General features: G+C 36.3%; 6 protein-coding genes, 1 long non-coding RNA gene and 3 other non-coding genes across 10 annotated transcripts; 7 read left to right on the top strand and 3 right to left on the bottom strand.

Annotated features, from left to right (window-relative positions):
• Positions 1-577: 577 nt before the first annotated feature.
• LOC105953018 (fructose-1,6-bisphosphatase, chloroplastic) lies at positions 578-2,409 on the top strand. The gene is made up of 4 exons (XM_012976633.2): positions 578-1,134; positions 1,214-1,438; positions 1,531-2,040; positions 2,123-2,409. The coding sequence occupies exons 1-4, from the start codon at positions 691-693 to the stop codon at positions 2,195-2,197; spliced, it is 1,254 nt and encodes a 417-aa protein (XP_012832087.2). The 5' UTR covers positions 578-690; the 3' UTR covers positions 2,198-2,409.
• Positions 2,185-4,747, bottom strand: LOC105953017 (uncharacterized). Its single transcript, XM_012976631.2, has 7 exons — positions 4,391-4,747; positions 4,040-4,307; positions 3,658-3,843; positions 2,894-3,566; positions 2,697-2,803; positions 2,522-2,581; positions 2,185-2,426 (listed from the first exon to the last, which is right to left on the bottom strand). The coding sequence occupies exons 1-7, from the start codon at positions 4,589-4,591 to the stop codon at positions 2,383-2,385; spliced, it is 1,539 nt and encodes a 512-aa protein (XP_012832085.2). The 5' UTR covers positions 4,592-4,747; the 3' UTR covers positions 2,185-2,382.
• A 915-nt stretch (positions 4,748-5,662) lies between these two features.
• PTAC13 (plastid transcriptionally active 13) lies at positions 5,663-7,756 on the top strand. Its single transcript, XM_012976634.2, has 4 exons — positions 5,663-6,163; positions 6,342-6,520; positions 6,728-7,040; positions 7,298-7,756. Exons 1-4 carry the CDS (start codon positions 5,756-5,758, stop codon positions 7,376-7,378), a joined length of 981 nt encoding a protein of 326 aa, XP_012832088.2. The 5' UTR covers positions 5,663-5,755; the 3' UTR covers positions 7,379-7,756.
• Positions 7,757-10,245: 2,489 nt separating this feature from the next.
• LOC105953020 (lectin-like protein LEC) lies at positions 10,246-12,071 on the top strand. Its single transcript, XM_012976635.2, has one exon. The coding sequence runs from the start codon at positions 10,737-10,739 to the stop codon at positions 11,802-11,804; it is 1,068 nt and encodes a 355-aa protein (XP_012832089.1). The 5' UTR covers positions 10,246-10,736; the 3' UTR covers positions 11,805-12,071.
• Positions 12,072-12,960: 889 nt separating this feature from the next.
• On the top strand, positions 12,961-13,050 carry LOC148767239 (small nucleolar RNA snoR27). The gene has a single exon (XR_016034169.1). It is a non-coding gene; the product is annotated as a small nucleolar RNA snoR27 (small nucleolar RNA).
• A 45-nt stretch (positions 13,051-13,095) lies between these two features.
• Positions 13,096-13,193, top strand: LOC148767238 (small nucleolar RNA snoR26). Its single transcript, XR_016034171.1, has one exon. It is a non-coding gene; the product is annotated as a small nucleolar RNA snoR26 (small nucleolar RNA).
• A 26-nt stretch (positions 13,194-13,219) lies between these two features.
• LOC148767236 (uncharacterized) lies at positions 13,220-13,915 on the bottom strand. The gene is made up of 2 exons (XR_016033898.1): positions 13,720-13,915; positions 13,220-13,417 (listed from the first exon to the last, which is right to left on the bottom strand). It is a non-coding gene; the product is annotated as an uncharacterized LOC148767236 (long non-coding RNA).
• LOC148767237 (small nucleolar RNA snoR27) lies at positions 13,236-13,324 on the top strand. Its single transcript, XR_016034170.1, has one exon. It is a non-coding gene; the product is annotated as a small nucleolar RNA snoR27 (small nucleolar RNA).
• A 1,219-nt stretch (positions 13,916-15,134) lies between the features above and the next one.
• SOUL-1 (SOUL heme-binding family protein) lies at positions 15,135-16,066 on the top strand. The gene has a single exon (XM_012976636.2). It carries the CDS (start codon positions 15,353-15,355, stop codon positions 15,950-15,952), a length of 600 nt encoding a protein of 199 aa, XP_012832090.1. The 5' UTR covers positions 15,135-15,352; the 3' UTR covers positions 15,953-16,066.
• A 1,573-nt stretch (positions 16,067-17,639) lies between these two features.
• Positions 17,640-22,122, bottom strand: LOC105953022 (O-fucosyltransferase 19). Its single transcript, XM_012976637.2, has 8 exons — positions 21,062-22,122; positions 20,382-20,454; positions 20,225-20,295; positions 20,034-20,122; positions 19,816-19,948; positions 19,489-19,721; positions 18,555-19,031; positions 17,640-18,273 (listed from the first exon to the last, which is right to left on the bottom strand). The coding sequence occupies exons 1-8, from the start codon at positions 21,692-21,694 to the stop codon at positions 18,042-18,044; spliced, it is 1,941 nt and encodes a 646-aa protein (XP_012832091.2). The 5' UTR covers positions 21,695-22,122; the 3' UTR covers positions 17,640-18,041.
• Between the last annotated feature and the right edge of the window lie 227 nt (positions 22,123-22,349).

Raw genomic sequence — 22,349 nt, 5'->3', positions numbered from 1 at the left:
AATTCAGCCAAAATAAGTGAAAAAAGTTAAATACCGAAGGTTTAATTTCCGTGTATAAAAGGCGAGTACATCGTTACCATTACCATTACTATTATCATTACCATTACCAATACCAATACCAATACCAACACCAATACCAACACCGTTACCGTTACCATTACCATTATCATTGCTATTATCATTACGATACCATTACTGATATAGATACCGATACAAATAACGATACTCATATTTGATTGATGAATAAAACAAATATTTGACATTTGGCGTTCTAAAAAAATATCACTAAAAATATTAAATTTATATTTTTTAGCTTTAAAAATTCATTTGGGGTGCATTATGCATGATTTATTGTATTTCGAGGGTGTAAAGTGCTACTAATTTATTTCGAGGGTGCAAAGTGCCAAAATGGTATATTTCAAGGGTGCAAAGTGGAATTAAGCCTTAAGGAATGGTTCTAATTACTCAAACATGAGAGATTTTTCGTAAATTTAACCATACTTCAGAGGTTGACAGTAATTTACCCAATTTAAAAAGGGAGGGGTGAATATGAATAAAGTACAAATTCATTCAGACAAAATCAAAAGTAATTTCAATCTTCCCACCATTAACCAATCATGTTCACACAATTGGCAAAGATAAGCACCTCCAATCATTCACACACACACAGTGAGATCACAAACAGAAAAAATGGCCGAAGCAGTTCCCACATTCCGGTGGAACAACAACCTCCGCTCAGCCTCCGCCTCACCCACTCTTTCCAACTCCCGCCTCTCTCCTCCCCATCTCCGCCGCCGCCTACACGGCGGCACACAACCAAATCCCAGAAGCAGTTCCCATCCCAGAATAAGCTGCACCGCCGTCGAAATCGGCGGCGCCGCCCCCGCCCTAACCCCGGCGAAAATCAAGAAAAACAGATACCAAATCGAAAACCTAACAACATGGCTACTGAAGCAAGAACAATCAGGCCACATAGACGCAGAGCTGACAATAGTACTATCCAGCATTTCATTAGCCTGCAAACAAATAGCTTCTCTTCTCCAAAGATCCAGCATCATCAATCTCACCGGAGCTCACGGCACAATCAACATCCAAGGCGAACACCAGAAAAAACTCGACGTCATTTCCAATGAGGTTTTCTTTCAACCATTAATTGATCTTTGTATTTGATGAGGTGAATTATTTAGTAATGTTTGTATATTGTATGTTTCAGTTGTTCTGCGACTGTCTGAGATCGAGTGGCAGAACCGGGATTATAGCATCGGAGGAAGAGGATGTACCGGTTGCCGTCGAAGAGACTTATTCCGGAAACTACATTGTAGTGTTCGACCCCGTTGATGGCTCCGCTAATATAGACACTAGCTTAACCACCGGATCGATTTTCGGTATTTACGGCCCTGATAAGCAATGCATCTTCGACTTAGACGATGATTCCACCGTAAATTCCTTTATTTTAAACGATTGTATAAGCCTAACTTATCTACACTTTTATAATGTGTTTTGTATTTTTTTTTCTTGAAAAAAAAACAGCTCGATCAAGCAGAAGAAAAGTGCATAGTGAGTGTTTGTCAGCCGGGAAGCAACTTACTGGCGGCAGGCTATTGCCTATATTCGAGTTCGGTGGTGTTCACACTTTCGATAGGGAGAGGAGTGTATGCGTTCACATTGGATCCGACTTACGGAGAATTTGTTCTTACGCATGAAAACATCAAGATTCCGAATTCCAACAGAATATACTCTTTCAACGAAGGTAATTATGATTTGTTTGATGAGAAGTTGAAGAAGTACTTGGATGACTTGAGAAAACCGGGGCCGAATGGGAAGCCTTATTCAGGCCGGTACATAGGTTGTCTAGTGGGTGAGATTCATCGAATGTTGCTTGTTGGGGGTATTTATGGAAATCCGGACAATAAAAATAGCAAGAATGGGAATTTGAGGCTGTTGTATGAATGTGCACCTATGAGCTATTTGATAGAGCAAGCTGGTGGGAAGTCAATTGATCGACAAGGGCGACGAATACTCGATATTAAACCGACCGAGGTAAATTAAATAACATATAAGGAATATTTAAGGATTTTTTTTTTTAAATTAAAAAATAAAATCATGATTCTGTTTTGTGCAGGTTCATCAGCGTACTCCGATATTCGTTGGAAGCCCAGATGAAGTCGAGAAACTAGAGAAGTATTTATTTGAATAGTAGCACAAAATATTTGTGGATTCATTCATTTAATTAAGAATTTAACAAAATTCGTCGAAGATTGTTTTCCTATACACCATTGTTAAAACCTCAGTAGAGTGGGAACATGAGAAATATGAATGTAAGTATAATCAAATACTAAGTAAGAATGTCAGGTTAAGACAATAGTTTCCTTCAGTTAATTTCTATTGGACGGGTTCTCCAGACCCGAATTGCCTCGTGTTTTTAACTGCAAACGAAGCAAATATCTACGTCAGATAAAAGTTATGGATTGTAACGTAAATAATAAATTTAGTCGAGCCTAATTCAGATGGAGAAATTTACCAGGACTGACAATTCTAATACGTTTTGTGACAGATCGCATAGCTGCAACAGTATCTGTTCCTGCTCACATACAATCGGATCACTAAATTAAACTTAGATGTTTCATAGCAGAAACAAAAAGAAAAAAAAAAGAAGAAAAAAAAAAAAGCAAGGCTGAAGTTTTTCAAGTTCTTACCGACAAAACTCGTGTCTTTCTCACTACGATATTCTGAAATGGTGGATGTAAACTCCGATGTAACTTGTCTAGTACCCGTTTCAACGTTTTCGGAAGTAAGCGGTGACCTGAAATAACCACGTAGATTAGATTATTTATATATATATGAAAAAAAAACAATGAGGAATATTCATGTAAACGACAGTGCAATTACGTACCCTGAATGAGAATCTGGAGAAGAATCATCAAGTGTTTCGTTCGAAGATAAATCGAGTCCATCACTTCCTAAATCAAAGTTGTATAGAAACTCTGAAAGGTTGAAATCCACACCCAAAGCATCCAAATTAGGAAAATCCAAACCAAGAATATCCCCTTCTTTTTCCGATTCAGAAGTAGAGGTATTACCCTCCGGTGTTTGGTTCTCTGGAATCACCGGCATTTCACTAGTGCCAAAATCGAGCCTTCCCTTAACGTGTTCCTTCACATTAGACCTCTTCGAGTTGGTTTTCAGCGGTGAGCAAGTTAACGTGTGATTCTTCTCTATCGAGTAATAAGATATTTGCTTGTTGGGGCTAACACGGATAGTCTCCGAAGAGATAATTGTGCGGTTCGAAGATGTGATTGTTTGAGGAGTGGTTTCTTTACTGGAAGTAGCAGTTGAATGATTTTCTAACGGGGAAGTTGACTTTTCAGCTTGAGAAGAAGATGCTCGTGGGGGTGTTTTGGGGAAAGACGAATTAGATGGAGGAGATGGAGTTTCTTGATTGAACAGACACTTAGCCACATTGTTACATCCTTGTACTGGCGAATTGCTTCGAGCATTATCACAAGCAGACGACTGAGCCGCAGAAGTTATCACTGATTTTTGTTGGTTTTCTTCTGAGTTAACATCTGCGATGACACCGTGCAACAAATCAGCACCAACCAATCACAAGCATCACACTTGAACTAAAAATAAAATAAAAAAACACAATATATATACCTTTGGATTGCGTGCTTCTGCGAGATTTCTTGGAAGGGGCAGGACCTTCTGAGACACACTTGGATTGTTTTCTCTTTGTTGTGTTATGATACATAACAGGCGTCGAGAAATCGACCGGATGTTTTCGATTATTGGAGGGCCTGGATGTAGACATCATAGCTGGGGTGTTGTACATGGGATTGTAGCCTGAAGAACAACACAGTTTTTGAGATTAGTGATAAATAAATTGTCAATTACAGGAAGAAAAAAAACATGAATGGTGTACAATTAGTCTATTAACTGGAAAATTTGATCCAATTTAAGAAGAACATAAGCCAATTTTGATATCCAAATTAATCAGATCTAAGTCAACTAAGAAGAAAAATTAGGGCAAAATTGCTACCTGCGGGCCCAACAACTGTAGCTTCAGCCAGGGAAGACATAGGCGCAGATCCAACAGGCGGCGGAGGCAGCGGCAGGGGAGGGGTGAAAACGCCACTTCCGCCGGAATTATAGGCGTTCATGACACCCTGCATGCCGCTAAGCAAATTCTGCACCCGGAGATTTTCCTGTTCCAAACGACACCGTTCCTGGTCAACCCACACCTTCGTCTCTTTCAGCGTGATGTACTCTTCCAAAATCGCCCCCAAACTCAACAAACTCTTCGGAGCCTACAAAAAAACATCCATAAATCAAACGAATTCGACCACAGATTTTCAGCTGAAAAAAAATAAACATAATACTACGAAATTACCTCCTGAACGGGCGATTTGGAAATCAGATCTGACGCTTCGGAGCGGAAAGCGGTGCGCGTTTGGGCGTAACGATTGTCGGAAAGGTAACGATCGACGATGAACGCAATCTGAACAGGGGTTACCTTACCTTTGCCCACGAATTCCTGTTTCTTAGATCTGCTTTGCTTAACCATTTTCCCCTTTTCCACCTGTTTTCCCATCGGCCGCCGGAGAATAAAATGCAGATGCGAGATTGGGATAGAGTGAAAAAATGGGAGAGACGGTGTGTTGAATAGTGTGAAAGAGGGAATAGAAAAAACGAAGGAGGGAGAAGAGTACGCGGGAGCATTTCAAATTTTTTGGAGGTAAGCTTTGCTCCATTGTTCGTTCAGCTATTTTTAGCGGGTGATTTTTGGGGTTAACTTTTTTTACTTTCCCTCCAAAATTAATTATTTGGATCCACAATCGGATTCGAATTGTATTCATTCTGACCAAATATTTCAACTTTTTAATATTGAATATTTTTCTTTTTACTATTTAATATTGTTATTTGGAAAAAAATCTCAACAAGCAATAAATTTTGATTTTTTTGGAAATCTTATAATATTAATAATTTTGATACTATTTTTATTAATTTTCTGGTAAAAAATTCAAAACATTTTTTACCTAATACAAGTTGTAGTGTATACGTATATATTTTCATTTTTTTTCTAAAAATGAAATATTTGGAAATTGACTGGAGAAAAATATATCAAAAATCACAATCAAAGGAATTTAAAAAATCAATTATGAGTTAAGTAATTAAAAATTATTAGGTGACAAATTATTTTCATTCCGAATTTCTAAAACTCCGAATTATGTTATATGTTTTGTTTTCTGAATTTCAAGAACTTCGATTTTTTATTTTTGTAGGATTGTCGTCATAATAAATATGAGAAATCCGATTTCCGATCCCATTTTAATTTGTGAACACTTCAATTTGTCCAAAAGAAGTAAACTATTTATAATTTAATAAATGCAACATATTTTATATTTTAGGTGATTAAAAATATAATCTTCTGAATTTCGTTGATCCGGTACCGAAAATTACCGTTTCGAAATTTTTTCGCCGTTCCAATTTTTTTATTATGAAAAAAATCAAGTTTTTAAAAAGTATTAATTACGATTCTATCCTTCCAATTTCTACCCTAAACAATATAGTAAACAAGTCCAGCCCAATAAAGAATTAGTTTTACAAATTCGGGCTGGATCCAAATAGGCCCGATACAAAGCCCAAATACTCACTCTCTCTCCAGCAACGTTATCCACTACCAAAAACCAAATTCTCAAAACAGAGCAAAGCTAAAAAAAGAAGCATCATCAGCTGTAGAAGCTCAACGAAGAAGATGAAGCAAGGGCTCCTCTCATGGAGTCACTGCCCATACCCAAAACCCCTCTTCTCCCCTTTCTCCACCGCCATTAAACCCAGATTTACGAAACCTAAATTATCAACTATCACTGTAACTCTCAATTCTGTAGATGAAAGCCCGCTTACTGGTCGAGAGAGAAGGCAGATGAGGAACGAGAGACGAGAGAGCAAACCTGCGTACAATTGGAAGGACGATGTCGAGACGAAGCTCATCAAGAAGCCGACCAAACGCTACGCCTCGTGGACGGAGGAGCTCAATTTGGATAACCTCGCCTTGCTCGGGGAGCAATGGTGGGTTATTAGGGTTTCTAGGGTTACGGGTGAAGAAACCGCCGAGAGAATGGCCCGTGCTATGATCCGAACTTTCCCTAGTATGGATTTCAAGGTACATTGTTTTTTCTGTTCCAATTTCTTCTTATTATGTTTTTTTTTTGTTGTTGAATGGATCGAATTGAAATTGCTGTAATTGAGTTCCTTGCTTAGGGTTTGTTCAAATTTTGAGTAGAGTTGAAGCTGGAAATGTTTGTTTGTTCTTCTGATTGTGGATTAATGGTGATCTGCAGCTTTATCTTCCATCGGTGAAAATCAAAAAAAAATTGAAGAGTGGAATCATCTCTGTAAAACCGAAACCACTATTTCCCGGATGCGTGTTTCTGAGAGCTGTATTGAACAAGGAGTTACACGACTTCATTAGAGAATGTGACGGTGTTGGAGGGTTTATTGGCTCCAAGGTCGGAAATACGTAAGCATTCTCTCTTGTTCATTATAACGAATTGCAATGCATGACGTAAATATTGCATAGTCGTATTATGAATATATATTGCTAAAGTTGATGCTTGTGAATCGATCACAAAACCGTAAACTATTGCGAAGCATGGTTTTTTTTTTTTTTTTTCGTTGTCGTTTTGCATGTAGTGATGGGAGATAGATAAAATATTGAAATGTGCAGAAAGCGTCAGATAAATCTACCTAGGGCAGTAGATGAAGATGACATAGAAGCAATGAAAAAGCAAGCAAAGGAAGAGCAGGAGAAAGCCGATCGAGCTTTTGAAGAAGAAGAGCTAAAAGCGAGTGAAGCGAAGAAAAACGGGGCTGTAGACTCTCCTCTGGTTACACAGACAAAGAGTGGTGTACGAGGTAGAAAAGCTGCTGCAGCGGGAAAATCTACTTCCTTGAAAACTGGTTCAACTGTCCGAGTTTTATCTGGATCATTTGCCGGATTTTCAGGCACACTTAAGAAGCTTGATAAGAAAACGGGGCTGGTATGTACTCTTGTTTGATCCTTTTATTTACGTAGTGAAGTTTTTACTTTTGCCCCCAAAACGAGCAACCATTTAATAGATAAAAAATCAATCGAGTTCTTGTTCAAGAACAAGAACTTTGAAAACAATAATAAATTAGAATGGACAGATAGAAACTGAAATCGAATTGTAAACTGCCAAAAGTTATACCTCGAGCTTAAATTAAATTGGCGATAATCGTGCGTCTATGTGGTCTCACTATCTAAGAATTCTTGCAGGCAACAGTTGGATTTACACTGTTTGGGAAGGAAACTTTAGCAGATATTGATGCCAAGGAAATTACCGTCGAGATGAATTGACGTGCAATTACTGCAGATCTTCTTAGATGGTAAATCATATATTAATGCACAGGAAATACGAATGAAAAAGAAAAAAAACTCAAGGACAATAAACATGCAACTAGATGTTCGAAAATTCGAATTAAATGCTACCATGATTAACTAAATAGGCTCGTTGAGATTAGTTTATCACGAAATTTGTCTTAGTGTTGTTAAAGTCTGTCTGTTTATGTTGTTGTAAGATCAGATAGGAAGGTGATAAAAGTTAAAATTACAGGATCTGAGTTGTAATATTTACACTCCGAGGGAATATGTAGAGAAATGTATGTCAGGCCTTCTGGTTTTTAAGTGGTCATTAAATCTTTTATTAATTTTGGGAGTGACTTGGATTTGTTGAAATGGTAGAGATAAGCTATGATTAGCCATGATTAATTAAATAGTTGGACGTTTGTTTGATGTTTGGCAAACCCAATAACTTATTGGGTCGATTTGAAAATATTATGTTATCACGCTTTGTCATACCTTCTAGTGAATCTTTTTTGTTGGATTTTTATTTTTTCGAGTGACAATAAAATAATTGGGTTTTTCATTAGATTATTTAAATGATTTTCTATGGTTAATTCAAATTTAAAGCAATGATCAGAGCAGATTACTATCCTCGTATTGTAGGATATTCATTGCACATGATCAATAGGTTTAAAACCATAAACATAATACTTATGATACATATTCTTCACAAGACCACCTAATCTTAATCCTAATCTAATCATTCTTTAAAGCATCAAACCAACGAGCCTAAAAGTAGGGAGTTTCCAGACAATAAAAAAGGAACTAATAATTTGAGTCACCAAACACGATTTTTTGGCAACAATTCTCCTCCATTAATGAAAATAAATTTAAAAACCAAAAGTCACACCACAAAAAATCGAATATAAATTTAAGTGGGTAGGGACCCACCAAAATTAAAGCTCTTTAACTTTGCCTTAGCTGTCATAATGAGGCATTAATTGCAATACTTGATTTCTTATTGGACAAAAAGTTTCAACCAATGTATGTGTTTGGTAAAATATAATAAATAAAATAAGGTACAAATTGGACCACTCAGTACTTAATTACCAGAGCCAGGCCCAATTTGGGTTGGGCCTCGGCTAGTATATTTAGTAATAAACTATAGTACATTAAACAAATAACTAAATATTATGATAATTAAATGAAGGGGTGTGCTAAATTCTACACTAAAATTTACTAAATCCCACACATAAATTAAAAAAAAAAATATTATCTCTCTACCAAAATTCTCTCTAAAATAATTTTATCCAAGACACTCAAAATTCAATAATTTTTACGTGAATAATCATAAAATAAAATGAGCTCCGTTTTATTTAATATTTATTCAATTTCATTAAGCCTTTTTAATTATTCAAATTCATATTATTTCGAATTTTTCCTCAAATTCCAAATTATTTTAGTTTGAACATGTTAAATTTTTTGTCAAATTCGAACTTGGAATGCTAGGGATATTTTTAGTGTGTGATTTTGTGAAAAAATTAGGGAAAAAAAAAGCAGGGTGGGAAAGGAGAGAGAAGATTTTAGAAAGATAAATATTTTTAATTATGTGCATGATTTGGTAAAAATAGTGTAGGATTTAGCATTTCAGTTAAATGAAAATGTGAGAATGAAAAAAAAAACAGCTAATTAAGCAAATAGTGAAAATAAATAATTAATAAAATGAAAAAAATGTACATGTGCATGTTGGGAGAGGCACATGACCAAGACAAAGAAAGTTCGTTAAACAAATACAGTGAGCCGTCCTCTTCCTCAAACTAAAGGTCCACATGCCAAGCTGTCATATATATCTGTTTCAAGTGTGTGTGTTTTTTTTTCTTTTCTTTTATACAAACACACAGTATTTATAGATACACATTTGTCTGTAAGTATTATACATGGAGTAGACCGTTGTATCAATCAAGAAGACAATGAGCATGCACGCGGTTATTATCTGTTTGCTGTGTGTGTGTGTGTGATAAATAATTATAAAGCTTATTATTATTAATTATTATTGCAGGAAATTAAAAGAAGTGTTGGGTGATTAGAGTAATCACAGTAGCCAAAAAGCTCAGAGCAGGTTTATTTATTGTCGGGTGAAGACCAAGAAGTCACTGTAGTATTTATATACGTTTCACTGCTCAACGTATCTTTTTTTTTCTTTTATATATATATATATATATATATATATATATATATATATATATATATATATATATATATATATATATATATAAAATATTAAGTAAAGTTTGATAAAGATATTAATGGTAAGGCTTTACAGTAAACAGTGATCAATTCACTAATCACTACTCACACATAAATATGCGGTAAATAACAGCCATCTATAAGTTACGGTCAAATTATAAAAAAATCTCTCTTGTTTGATAATTACAATCGCACTATTAGCTATGAATCTTTTTACACGTCCTTCATCAGGAGAGCGGATGAAATTATTACAAAAAAACCCCTCATGAATCTTCCTACCCCTGTTGGGTATTCATAATTAAGAATAGTTATAATTATCCAAACATGAAGGTTTTTTCATAATTTAACCCTACCTTAGTAGATGGTTGTAATTTACCCCACGTATATATATATTACTATGTTAGGACTTAAGAGAGAAGTAGCAATTATCTTTATTGTATATACTTTTCTTAAAATAATTCAAATGTTTCGATTTTCACAATAAATTTGAATATTCAATAACTAAAAGAAATTATTAATTAAATCCAATTATGAAATTAAATAATTAATAATGTGTGGTTAGGTATGAAGCATTGATTTTGAAAAACTAAATGTTCTATTAAATTGTCTTATTCTTGGTCATTTGACATTACATAATTCTTTTATAAAATCTTCAAAGGACAACTCAAAAGTGCAACACTACAAGCACTAGAGAGCAAAATGTAAATGAAAAGAGGACCATGACTGCAAATTCAGAATAATACAAGGGCATAATCGTAAAGAATCTCATATTATATTCCCTCAGTCAGCAACCACTCTGAAGAAAAAAAAGAAAAAAAAGAAAAAAAAGTGAAACAGACAGTGTAGCAGAAACAAGTAAAAAAAAACGTATTTAATTTTCACAACCTCCCAAACACAGCCCCTCTCCTCCCTCCACCACCACCACCACCACCACCCACCACCCACCATCCCTTACCCATTTCCCCAAGCTTCTTCCATACCTCTGCTCTCAAACCCTAGAAAAATTCATTAAAAAATCCAGCTTTCACCATTTACTTCTTCCTACATGGGCTTTTTCCAAGAACCCATTGTAAATCCAGAATAAAAAGCACACAGTTTTGTTCATAGAGAAAAACCCAGATCAAATATGGCTGTTTTTTCCTCTTCCAGGTACTTTTTAGCTTTCTTGTTACTTAATATTTTCTTGAAAGTTATCAATGGCGAGCCAAATATAACCTTTTCTTTCAAGAATTTTGGTAAAGACTCAAACTTTGGGTCCCAGCTTTCACTGTTTGGGGATGCTAAGGTTGCTAAGGATAATGCATCCATCCAAATGTCTGGTTCTGGGGTTTTTACTTCTGGGAGATTCATTTGTAAGAAACCCATTAATCTTGTTGAAGGAAAATCAAGAAAAATGGTGTCTTTTTCAAGTTACTTTGCTTTTTCTATGTCTAAGGAAAAAGGGGATGGCTTGGCTTTTGTCATGCTCCCTTTTGGGTTTCCTTTGAATTTATTCGATGGTGGGTCTATGGGAATGTTGGGGGAGAGAAAAACAAAGTTTCTTGCAGTCGAATTCGACACGTTTAAGGATGAAAAATACGGCGATGTGAATAGCAACCATGTCGGGCTAGATGTCGAAAGCCTTGTCTCTGTTAAAGTGAGCAATGCTTCGTCGGTAAGGTTGTTGCTAAACAGCGGAGAGAAGTTGCAGGCGTGGATCGATTACGAAGCGAGTGGTAAAAGATTCGAAGTGAGGTTGAGTGAATTGGGCCAAAATCGGCCGGTTGATCCGTTGCTCTCTTACCCGATTGATTTGTCGAGAATGTGGAGGAACGAGAATGTTAGCGTGGGATTGAGTTCGTCGAGTGGGAATTCTTCGCAGAAGATTAATATTTATTCGTGGAGCTTCAAATCAAGAACTATGCCGCATTGGATGCACTCAGAGCCAATGGATCCGGAGGGTCTTTCAGAGAAGGGAGACGAGATTAAGGTTCCTAAGAGAAGTGATAGTTGTGCTCTAAGAATATTTGCTGCATTAATTTTCGGAACTGGATGCGGTGCATTGGGGGCTTTCTTGGTGCTGTTTGTGTGGACTGTCTTCGGAAATAGGCGACCAGTCGTGCCTGAGGAATTTGCTGTGGAAAAAGACGAGTTCGAGGGAAAAAAATCGGGCGTTTCGTTAGATAAGAAAACCGTCGAAGATGGTAAGAAGTAGGTGTTGGGATTTGCAGATTAGAGACAATGTGTATGTGTGTGAGTGTGTGTTTTCTTGTTTGTAAATCATGTCATGTTTGCTAGTAATTTGAGAGTCTTGTGGTTTTTGGTATGGTGCTGTAATAAAATGATCAACCATTCTTGCAATATCATCCTATTATGTATGGCTTGATCATTGAAATACAGCTTCATTTTGAGAAGATGTATGGTTTATATCTATCTTGGGACTATATTAATTTTTTTCAATGATTATGAATTTTCTTGTGTATTTTGGAAGTATTATTCATGTGTGAGAAACTTCATTCGGATTTAACTTTTTGCTTCTGCATAGTGTTATTGCTTTTGCATAGTGATTTTGTTAGTGAATACAAGTAAGAAACATGAATTGGATTTTCTTGGTAAAAAAAGAAAGAAAATATGAATCTTTAAGAGATAAGAGTTCAATTATTTGGATTGTCTATAATGTATGGTGTTTCTTCCTATTTGAACATTATATACACTATTATATACATAGTGTTTTTTGGATAACGTAGGAGCAACGAATAAATCTACACTATCATATATATAGGTATAATGAGTAAACTTACACTCTCATACACTATTATATATATAGGTGTAATGAGTAAACTTACACTCTCGTACACTATCATATATATAGGTGCAATTAGTAAACTTACACTCTCGTATTTATAAATTATACGAGAGACGTAAATCAGACTAGGTTAACTATATGTGACAATCTCGGCCTAGCGACTGTTGGCGAGTAGAATTGAATATGAGTCAATTGACACATGTTCAGTTATATATAACACATAGATTGGGCTGCAAAATTAGGCCCAATCCAGTGGGCTGCAAAATTGCCCAATCCAGTGGGCTGCAGAATGCCTCTAGATGAATAAAATTAGGTCCAATCCAGTGGGCCGCAGAATGCCCCTATAATTACGCCTTGCGACGTCGTATCACAGGCCCTAGGGTTTCTCGATCGCCCCTTTTAATATCCGTTCTCGAAGAAGCTAATTTATCTGCCGAGCCTGGTTGAAATGAAACCTCCGAGATTAAATTAACTTCATTCTATTTCTTACGGGAATTTTTGATTCTACGTTGATTTCATTTGGTTTTGTTTTTTCGATTCAATTATTTATCTTTGGATTTTTGGCGCTGGATCGGTGATGTTTTATAAAACTGCGTTATCTATCTGATTGTCCATTTTGGATCTGAAGATCAACTTTGCATTTCTGAGATCCCTTCGCTATTTTTATTTCTTTTTAAAAAAAAAAGGATTGATGGGAGGAAGAGTATCGAAGATGAGTACTGTGAAAATGTTATCCTTGCACTTTGATTGTCAGTGAAGAAAACTCACGGGGAATATTCCATATTCTGAGATCTGCTTCCCCCACCCTTTTTTTTTTTAATATATTTTATTTAAATTTAATTTGGATTAATGATGTCAAATAATACACGCTGTCTGTCTGCTCTTTCTTGGAAAGATTTGATGACAATTTCGTGATTCTGAAATCCAAATATTTCCAGTATTTACTAATCTTTTGAGTTCTCTTATTAGTTTATGATTTTTAAATTATCATTTTTTGTATATGATTTGATGTAATCCAGTTTCTGCAATCAATCAATTAATTAAGCTACTTTAAACCGTGGGGTTCATGAGATCCTGCAGCAAATGCTTGAAATCTCCACCAGTTTGAATTAAGAGAGTTCTTCAATTACGTTCAACCAATTTATTTTACCAGAATAAAAAATTAACTTTGGTATCATAATCGTGTTAATATGATTTTGATATTACCTAAGTGGAATTGTTCAGACAAATAATTCATTGTCTTATTAAAATTATAAATGAAGATAACAAAATAGCCATGACTCCCGGTGGTGACCAAGGCTGCTGGCGAGCTGGTGACGTTGACGTAAAAACGAAGTTAGGATTCCGGTCGACTTAGTTTTGGGCCGGTTCGTTAAAATGTTGAGGCATTATGTAACAATTATATGTTTCTAAAATATGTCGAATTAGTTATATGTGTCAATGTAATTTTATATTTGAAATATGCTTTTCTGGTTGTCATTTTAATAGGCCCAAATCCAATGTCCTTAGAATTTGTAAAAGAATGGGCCAACACTATCTAAAATAGTAACTCATGAATGATTTCGTCGTGGGCCTGCTTGCTTGTTGCCGTTTGACAGTTCAATCCACCATCATACTCGTATTATTCAACACTGTAGATGCATGGTTCGGTGAATGATTTAAGAATGTTTTTTACTAGCCAAAGTGTTTTTGGTTTGTTGAAGAATCAAGTTCATCGTTATCACTTCATATAATAGGGTAAATTACAACCAATCCCCTGAGACATGGTCAATTTACGAAAAAATTCATCTTGTTTGGATAATTCTATCTATCTCCTCAACTATGTTTTTTTCCTTACACCTCCACCCGTATGGTGTCAAATTCAATATAATCACATGGATTTCGTGGACTGTGCTCTAGGTTGTACTCGTTTTTGTGTAAAAATACATTTTCTGATGCATCACAATCTGATATATACAAGCCAAAAAACACATATTATGATCATTTTGCTTCAAAATGTGGAGTTCAAATGGGATAAAACGGTTACAAACGTGATAATATTTCATATAATCTAGAAGATTCCACTAAATTTTATAGGTGAGGGGTGGTTGTAATTACCGAAACAAGAGGGAATTTGTTGTAATTTGATCATACTTCAGGGAGATGGTTGTAATTTATGGGGTAAATTACAAACACCCCCCTGAGGTATGGTCAAATTACAAAAACACCCCTCTTGTTTGGATAATTACAACCACCCCCTCAGCTCTTCAAATTTAGTGGAATCTTCGAGATTATATGAAATATTATCACTTTTGTACCCGTTTTATACCATTCAAACTCTACATTATGAAGTAAGATGATCATAATATGTGATTTTTAGCTTGTGTATATCAGTTTGTAATGCATCGAAAACTGCATTTTTACACAAAACGAATACAAACTAGAGCACATTCCACGGAATCTAGATGATTATATTGAATTTGGCACAATAAGGGTGGAGGTGTAAGAAAAAATCATAGTTGAGGGGGGGTAGATGTAATTATCCAAACAAGAGGGGGGTTTTTGTAATTTAACCATACCTCAGGGGGTGTTTGTAATTTACCCTAATTTATATGGTTATGCAAGATAAGTTGATTCGTTGGTTGGACTTGATAGTGTAGCATAGGTTCCGTCGAATAATGAGGCACATTTATAAATAAAAATAAGTAAATAAATACGAATTCGGGGTTTAATGTGTGAGCAACGTGGCATAACTGATACCACAATTGTACCCTTATTTCTTCGCCATTCATTTTCCTCACAGTCAAACTGAGAAGGCTTTTCCGAATTACTCCTTCCTCAAGTAAATCTCAATTCCAAGAACCTTCCTACTTCAATCACTCAATCTGTATCTATATATATTTGATTTATATCAGCACATTATACAGAAACAATTCAAACATTTAATATTTTTATTTCCCAAAACATATTTACAAAAAATGGGTATGGTGTTCGGGAAAATCGGTGTTGAAACTCCCAAGTACGACGTCGTATCCTCCAACAACGATTACGAGATCCGACAATACCCGCCGGCGGTGGTCGCCGAAATAACCTACGATCCCGCCCAATTGAAAAACGACAAAGATGCTGGTTTTCCGATCTTAGCCAACTACATCGGCGCATTCGGCAAAGCCCAGAACACCAAAGCCGAGAGCATCGCCATGACAACTCCGGTGATAACGAAGGCGCCGCCTCCGTCGGAGAAGATAGCCATGACCGTGCCGGTGGTGACCAAGTCCGGCGGCGAGCTGGTGACGATGGGGTTTATACTTCCGTCGACGTACGTGAAGGCGGAGGACGCGCCGCGGCCGGTGGATGAGAGGGTTGTGATCAGGGAGGAGGAGGGGAAGAAGTACGCGGTGGTGACGTTCAGCGGGGTGGCGGGTGAGAAAGTGGTGGCGGAGAAGGTGAAGAAGCTGACGGAGTTTCTGGAGAGAGATGGGTGTAAGGCGGCCGGGGATTTTGTGCTGGCTAGGTATAACCCGCCGTGGACTCTGCCGCCGTTTAGGAAAAATGAAGTTAGGATTCCGGTCGAGTGATTTTCGGGAATCCGTTGAGCCGGTTTTATTTTCAGTGTGAATGATTAATTATGTCGAATTTATTTACGTGTAATTGTGATTTTATTTTAATAAAAAAATTAATTACATTAATCACTTCCCTGTTAAGCAATGTCATGTGGAGTATATTGTACGGAAATTTCAAATTTCAACATGTTAATGTTTATGTGTTTTGTGTCGGAAATTCGAAAGACACGTGTCCAACACTTTATGGGTTGTTTTGTAATTTTTGAAAAGTTAGAAACCTATCTGAATAGCAAATTTTAAAATATTTTATGTTATTTCAAATTATTTAAATGATTTAATGATCAATTTGCAAATTGATAGTTGATAGAAAAAATTATTTTGAATATGTGTGTATAAAATAAAATAATATATAAAAAGAATGGTAAATTACAATCACTTCTAATGGTCAATTTACGAAAAAAAATCCATTTTGTTTGAATAATTATATCTAGCTCCCTCAACTATGATTTTTTCTTGCACATCCATCCTTATGGTGTCAAATTCAACATAACCATTTAGATTTCGTGGAATGTGCTATAGTTTGTACCCGTTCTGTGTAAAATACAGTTTATGATGCACATCTGATATCTACAAGCCGAAAAACACATATTATACTCATCTTGCTTCAAAATATGAAGGTCGAATGGGATAAAGCGGATATAAAAGTGCTAATATTCCATATAATCTCGAAAGTTCCACTAAATTTGAAATCCGCAAGGATGAACGTGTAAGAATATTTACAGTTGGGGTGGTCGTAATTACCCTAACAGGAGGGGGTTTCGTAATTTGACCATACCTAGGGGTGGTTGTAATTTACTAATTTACCCTAAAAAAGAATTTATATATAAATAAATACTTTTTTTAAATAGAATATTTATAAATATAACCCCTACACTTTTAATATTTACAAATTTCCCCCAAGTTCCTGTATCCCCATTTTTGGAACATGCCCTTTCCCGTATCCGTTTCCCAGTTTCCCCGTATCCCCGTTTCCGTGCTACATAGAATGTCATAAAGATTCCTCCTCCAACTCTTTCTCACGAGTCACGAGCTCAAAGTTTTAAAGATTCCATGTTTGCTAATATGGTCTGTTGGCATCATTTAATTCATTCTATTTCAATCCTCGACTTCTTCAAACCCTCGCTCAATATGTTGTACTTCTCGTTCTTTTTCGCCACCAACTCCAGCCGCACCACCCCAATATTCACCGGCTGCGACGACATCATTAGCGTCGGCCAACCCATCGGAAGCTTATCACCTATTTCAGTTTGCCACGTACACCAAAACTTGTCGTAGGTCTTCGAGAGATTTGCAAAAGTTCGGGTTTCAGAACCATTTCTGGTACCCGAGGATTCACCATAAACCCTGATTTAATCTCGTACGCATGGGAATGCCATAGTTTCTGTTCATCCGGAGATAAACTCTCGAAGATATTACCCGATACGATGTACTCCACTCCAATGAGACGGGCAGTGGAGTCGTCGGAACCGTAAACGGCGCACTGGAGAAAGTCCTAGTTGAGCCGAGTCACGAAGTGGCAACTTTTAACAAGACGGGAGACTACATAACAAAATCGAAATAGCAAGAATTTTACAACTTTCTTGCAAGAACTGCAGAGCATGTGAAGTATACTCATAATAATGTTTGCTTGAACACAAATAAATAGTGAAAAAATAAATTGAATAAATTATATGTACTGTACTTCTCTGAAGCAAGAAAACAAAAAACATTTGTATCTATCTATCTCTACACAGTTTTACACCCTGTGGTGTGTGTGTTATCACCAAAAATATTTAACCAACTTCTCAGCTCACAAAAGGCTGGTGCTATTTAATCTTTCACCAATTGTAACAACACCTCACAAACCATTAATCAGATCACATTTAATTTCTTTCTCTCTCTCCCTATTGTGTGACCCTTTTTCCTGCTATGGTACACCCCATTTTTACCTGTACCAATTTCAATTCACATTGTGTACTATACAGTATTCGATTTCGTTTTCGATGTTTCCTTTTTCTTTTTTACTATAAAACTAAAACCCGAAAAAAAATTAAAAAAAATAAACCTATCTTTGTGAAGCAGCGCTAGTCGAACCACCAGGCCGTTGATCTTTATTACATACACATCCAGGAAATGGATTAGCGTAGAAATTCTCTTCGAGCCTCGGTAATTGCCCCGGTTGTCTTAGGTACGGCCCACCGAGTCTCTCCGAATGTAGGCCCTTCACCTCCGAAGCAAATTCTTCCCAAGAAATCGAGCCCGAATCCAATGAATCAATCAGTTTAACAAATTCCAACCTGAAAATAAAAAAAGCAATGCATTTAGTATACACATATATATTTATATATGTCGATTTAGGGGTGCAAATCGGACCAAAAAGTCCGATTTCCGATCCGATTTTAATTTCCGACAAAATTTCCGAAAAATTGCACTTATAATACATCAATTTCCGATTTTTCCGATTTTTTTTTGGATCAAAATTGGAATTAATTTTCCGAAAATGCTAGTTCCAATCCGATCGGAATTTCCACCCGTAATTATATTATGTTAAAATATATTGAATTTTTTTGAAATTTACCTGTCGGGATTTATTGTTCGCCTAAATCCTTCGAACCTACGATGGCCTTGCACAGCCTTAGCCATATTCCCATCATACGTGTAAACGAACGCATCGCTCTCCAATGCAATAATATAATCCAATGCAGCTAGTCGATTTTGATATTGCTTGAAGGGTTCAAGCTCTTCTTCCGTTGCGAGGGTTGAGTGAGAGTATACGTTGGGATATTCCGCTCCGAGAGCAGCCATACTGTTGTTACCGTAGATTTCGCCCGCAACTATATATATTTTGGTGGAAGAAGGGTACCCCATTGCCTTGAGAAATAGTGCTGCCTCTCTCGGTGACATTGGGCATCCCCCTTGTAACCTCTTCTCTTTGCTGTCGATTTCTTTCTCCTTCCAATGCTTCACGTTGTACCGCATTACACGCAGTTCTTCGGCTTCGTATTTCGTTAGGTTGTGGTCACAGCCGGTGAACGCTAGCATATCCTTTTCGTACCTGAATAAAAAAAAAAAAAGAGATAGACATTAGCACATAATTTCCGATTTTGGAACTCCATTTTCATTCCAATTTCCAATTCTTACTGATTTTTTTTTTCTGTTTTCGATCGGAATTGGAATATATACGAATTCCGATTTCCAAAACTTCCGAAAATTTCCCCAAAATAACATTTTAAATCAATATAATATGTATTTCATATTACAAACGAATAAAAGTTGGAATTTCCAAATTCTGCCCTATTCCGAACCGAAATTTTCCGATTTTGGAACAAGTTTTTTTTTCCAATTTTCGAAATTCCGATTTTTCCAATTTTTTTTGGGAACGGAATTGGAATTAGTTTTTTTTCACTTTCCGAAAAAAATTAGAATTTTTCCGAAAATGCTAATTACGGTCCAATCAGTCCGATTTCTACCCCTAGTCTAGTTATATAAACATAAAAGATTATTTTAATTACCTCAAGTGAAGAGCAATAAAGGGTTCTCCTTCGTCTCTCAATCTCTCGACTAATTTCTTTCCGAGATCCTCGATTTCCGGGGTGTAGCGAAGGGCTTTGTAATTTGCTCGACACCTTAATTTCTGTATAGAGGAAGCGAGGCCGTTGTTTGCTAGCCTCGAGTCTGTGTGGGTGAATTTGATCACCTTATGTTTCTTTAGCAAAGGAAGAATCTCTCCTCTGTAGTAACTTGCCTATCGAACGAGCATTTTGAGGTTAATCTTCGACGCCAAAAAAAAAAAAACAAGAATCTGAAGTAAACTATGGTTAGTTTTTTTAGTACTATACCTTGGACCAAGAGACAGGTGCTTTAATCAAGGGATTCTTCGATGCATATTTCGATGGCAATTTTTCGACTATCTCGATATCTTGTTTCAACACTTCAATGAAATGCCTCCAATCAAATATATCCTTGAAATCACTGTTTTGATAAAGAAACGAAATAAATATATAAAAACATACGACATATTATTATTAAAAAGTAACAAGAATAACCAAACCGTTACCTAGGATCTGTCCAAAAGCTGTCATGATCGAGGGAAGGAAGAACGAGAGTGGCGTTCATAATCTTCGCCACTGCCACCATATCACATATCTGGGATTTTTCAAAAAAAAATCGAAACAAAAAGTTAGTACGGCTATGGTCGAACGACAAACGGGGATCGAAATAAAACATATTATCGGTGAAATTTCTTACCCCTGTTCTCATTTGATTCAATCCGCCATTCGCGTGAACTAAAATGTAGCCGTTCGTTGCAGCCTTCGTCCCTGAACGAGTTCGAAAAACAGTTAAATTAAATTAAATGTCGAGAAAAAAAAATTCGTTTGCACATAACAAATGAATCTTTACGTACGTATGCGATTCCTCGGACGAGCTATACATTGGTAATAGTTGTCGCTGTTTGGTTTCATCCATATTTCTGGTACCTGTCAAGAAATAATCCATAAAATTAAATTAAAAAAAATCAAATATTTTATTTATTTATTTATTTTTCCTTTTATTTTATTATTTTGGTTGTTAAATAATAGGGAAAAATAGCAGCACAACGGTCAAATAATCAGTAGAATTCCACATGGATAGCAATTATAGGAAACTTCTGTCTGGCTACAATTTATTTGCCGTCCCCACTGACATTCTTTTTGGGTCAATAAACAACTTAAAATTCCAAACTACTATTCCATTTATTTAAATTATAAAATATTAAAAAAAAACCCATGAATTAATGATATTATTCCCAGGATAATATTATTAAATTCACCCATTCTTGAATGTCTGTTGAGTTTTTTAAAGTTGGAACACTGGTTGGAAAAAAACATGGAAAGTTGAATTAATTATCAGGATTCAATTAAAATTTGGTGATTATCTGAATCATTAAATACCTGAATTAGAAAATCAGAATCATTAATCCAAGAAATTCAATAATCATTGACCGCAATTCCATAAAACTTCAAAAATTCAGTTTTATTTTATTTCAATTTTCCACTTTAAAAAAAAATTTAAAAAAAAGATCAAAATTTTTAGTTTTTAACTCACCGGAAATTCTTTCATCTGCCGCTTCTGACCGGCGGCGCCGGAAGAAGATTCCGAATCAAAAACTGCGCTGTGGGCATTAGACAGCAAATTATTCTTGAAATTCTGTATGAACAAAATCTGGTTCTCCATCCTGGCAATCTTGGCGCCGGCTTCCACCGCCGTGCCGCCGCCCATGAAGAAGGAAAATTTGAGAAACGCCGACACAACCACCATCAATATAAGGCACATGAAAACCGTACGGCCGATATTCTTCCTCGATGCCAAAGAACCCAAAGCGCCACAAGCACTCAACAAACATTCCTCCACGCACAAAACCCAATTCTCCGGCACCCTTTTCCGGGAAAGGAAATACCTCACCACCGGGTGGTGCTGGTAAATCATGTTGTTGCCGTTGTTGAACAATGCCTCCTCGTTCACATCGCTCTTCGAATGGTCCAGAGCGATCTGCACCGCCGCCTGATCGGCGGCGCCCCCGCCTGCGGGCTTATCTATTTTCTCCGGGTCGTTCATCTGCTCGGCAACGCGGCGGCGGTGGTGCGTGACGCTTGCACCACCGAGGATTTGGGTGGCGTTGTTGTTGGCTCCTGAATTGGTGGTGGCTCCGCCGCTTGACATTGCTCGAAAAACACACATAGGTGGGGGAATTATATTATTTATTTTTTGAAGTCAACAAAGTCAGGAAAGAAAGAAAACACAAGAGAGAGAGAGAGAGAACCCAACTATGGGCTTAGAGAGAGAAAGTAGGAGAGAGAGAAGTTGCCATTAACGCTCAGCCGCTCGTTTGCTTTGTTCTTTCTTTTTTTCTCTGTGGCGAATTTGTGTGTTGTATATGTATATTGTAATTGTACGGTGGCAAAAGGGAAAAAAAGGGAGCTGTTTTTTTTTTTTTAATTAAATTAAATTTTGTTGATTTTATTACATCGGAAGATGGTACCGTAATCTAAGGTGCAAACGAAACAACTCAGAAGAGAGAGAGAGAGAGAGAACACAGAGAGAGAAAGAGAAGAGACGATCATGTGTGGTGTGATTGGCCTTATTATGTGATTTTCTTCTTTGCATTTATTTATTTATTATATTCTTTGATATTTTATGGTCAATGGGTTTTTGTCTACATTCCAAATTCATTATTTTCTATTTTGACTTTTTTTAAAGTTCGTAATTTTTTGTAATTCCACGTCGGATTGCGGAATTTACTCTGACTATTTGTGTTGTTTAATTTCTTTATTCTATTTATGAAATACTATATAAGTAGTATTTAGAATGTTGATTGTGTTCAGTGTTCACTAAT

The sequence above is a fragment of the Erythranthe guttata genome, chromosome 10, assembly GCF_056151865.1.
Source record: "Erythranthe guttata isolate IM_541 chromosome 10, IM_541, whole genome shotgun sequence".
NCBI lineage: Eukaryota > Viridiplantae > Streptophyta > Magnoliopsida > Lamiales > Phrymaceae > Erythranthe > Erythranthe guttata.
The sequence above is the reverse complement of the archived record's forward strand: the minus strand, read 5'-3'. Positions and strand labels throughout refer to the sequence as shown.

Coding starts and splice junctions, on each gene's coding strand:
- LOC105953022 (XM_012976637.2), bottom strand. CDS start 21,694: ATGTGTGTTTTTCGAGCAATGTCAAGCGGCGGAGCCACCACCAATTCA. Junction 20,296..20,381: donor TCGTCCGAGGAATCGCATAC/GTACGTAAAGAT, acceptor GAACTCGTTCAG/GGACGAAGGCTGCAACGAAC. Junction 19,032..19,488: donor TTTATTGCTCTTCACTTGAG/GTAATTAAAATA, acceptor TTTTTTATTCAG/GTACGAAAAGGATATGCTAG.
- LOC105953018 (XM_012976633.2), top strand. CDS start 691: ATGGCCGAAGCAGTTCCCACATTCCGGTGGAACAACAACCTCCGCTCA. Junction 1,135..1,213: donor TCGACGTCATTTCCAATGAG/GTTTTCTTTCAA, acceptor TGTATGTTTCAG/TTGTTCTGCGACTGTCTGAG. Junction 2,041..2,122: donor TCGATATTAAACCGACCGAG/GTAAATTAAATA, acceptor TGTTTTGTGCAG/GTTCATCAGCGTACTCCGAT.
- PTAC13 (XM_012976634.2), top strand. CDS start 5,756: ATGAAGCAAGGGCTCCTCTCATGGAGTCACTGCCCATACCCAAAACCC. Junction 6,164..6,341: donor TCCCTAGTATGGATTTCAAG/GTACATTGTTTT, acceptor GGTGATCTGCAG/CTTTATCTTCCATCGGTGAA. Junction 7,041..7,297: donor TTGATAAGAAAACGGGGCTG/GTATGTACTCTT, acceptor GAATTCTTGCAG/GCAACAGTTGGATTTACACT.
- SOUL-1 (XM_012976636.2), top strand. CDS start 15,353: ATGGGTATGGTGTTCGGGAAAATCGGTGTTGAAACTCCCAAGTACGAC.
- LOC105953017 (XM_012976631.2), bottom strand. CDS start 4,591: ATGGGAAAACAGGTGGAAAAGGGGAAAATGGTTAAGCAAAGCAGATCT. Junction 3,844..4,039: donor TACAGTTGTTGGGCCCGCAG/GTAGCAATTTTG, acceptor GTTGTTCTTCAG/GCTACAATCCCATGTACAAC. Junction 2,427..2,521: donor TATTAGAATTGTCAGTCCTG/GTAAATTTCTCC, acceptor CTTCGTTTGCAG/TTAAAAACACGAGGCAATTC.
- LOC105953020 (XM_012976635.2), top strand. CDS start 10,737: ATGGCTGTTTTTTCCTCTTCCAGGTACTTTTTAGCTTTCTTGTTACTT.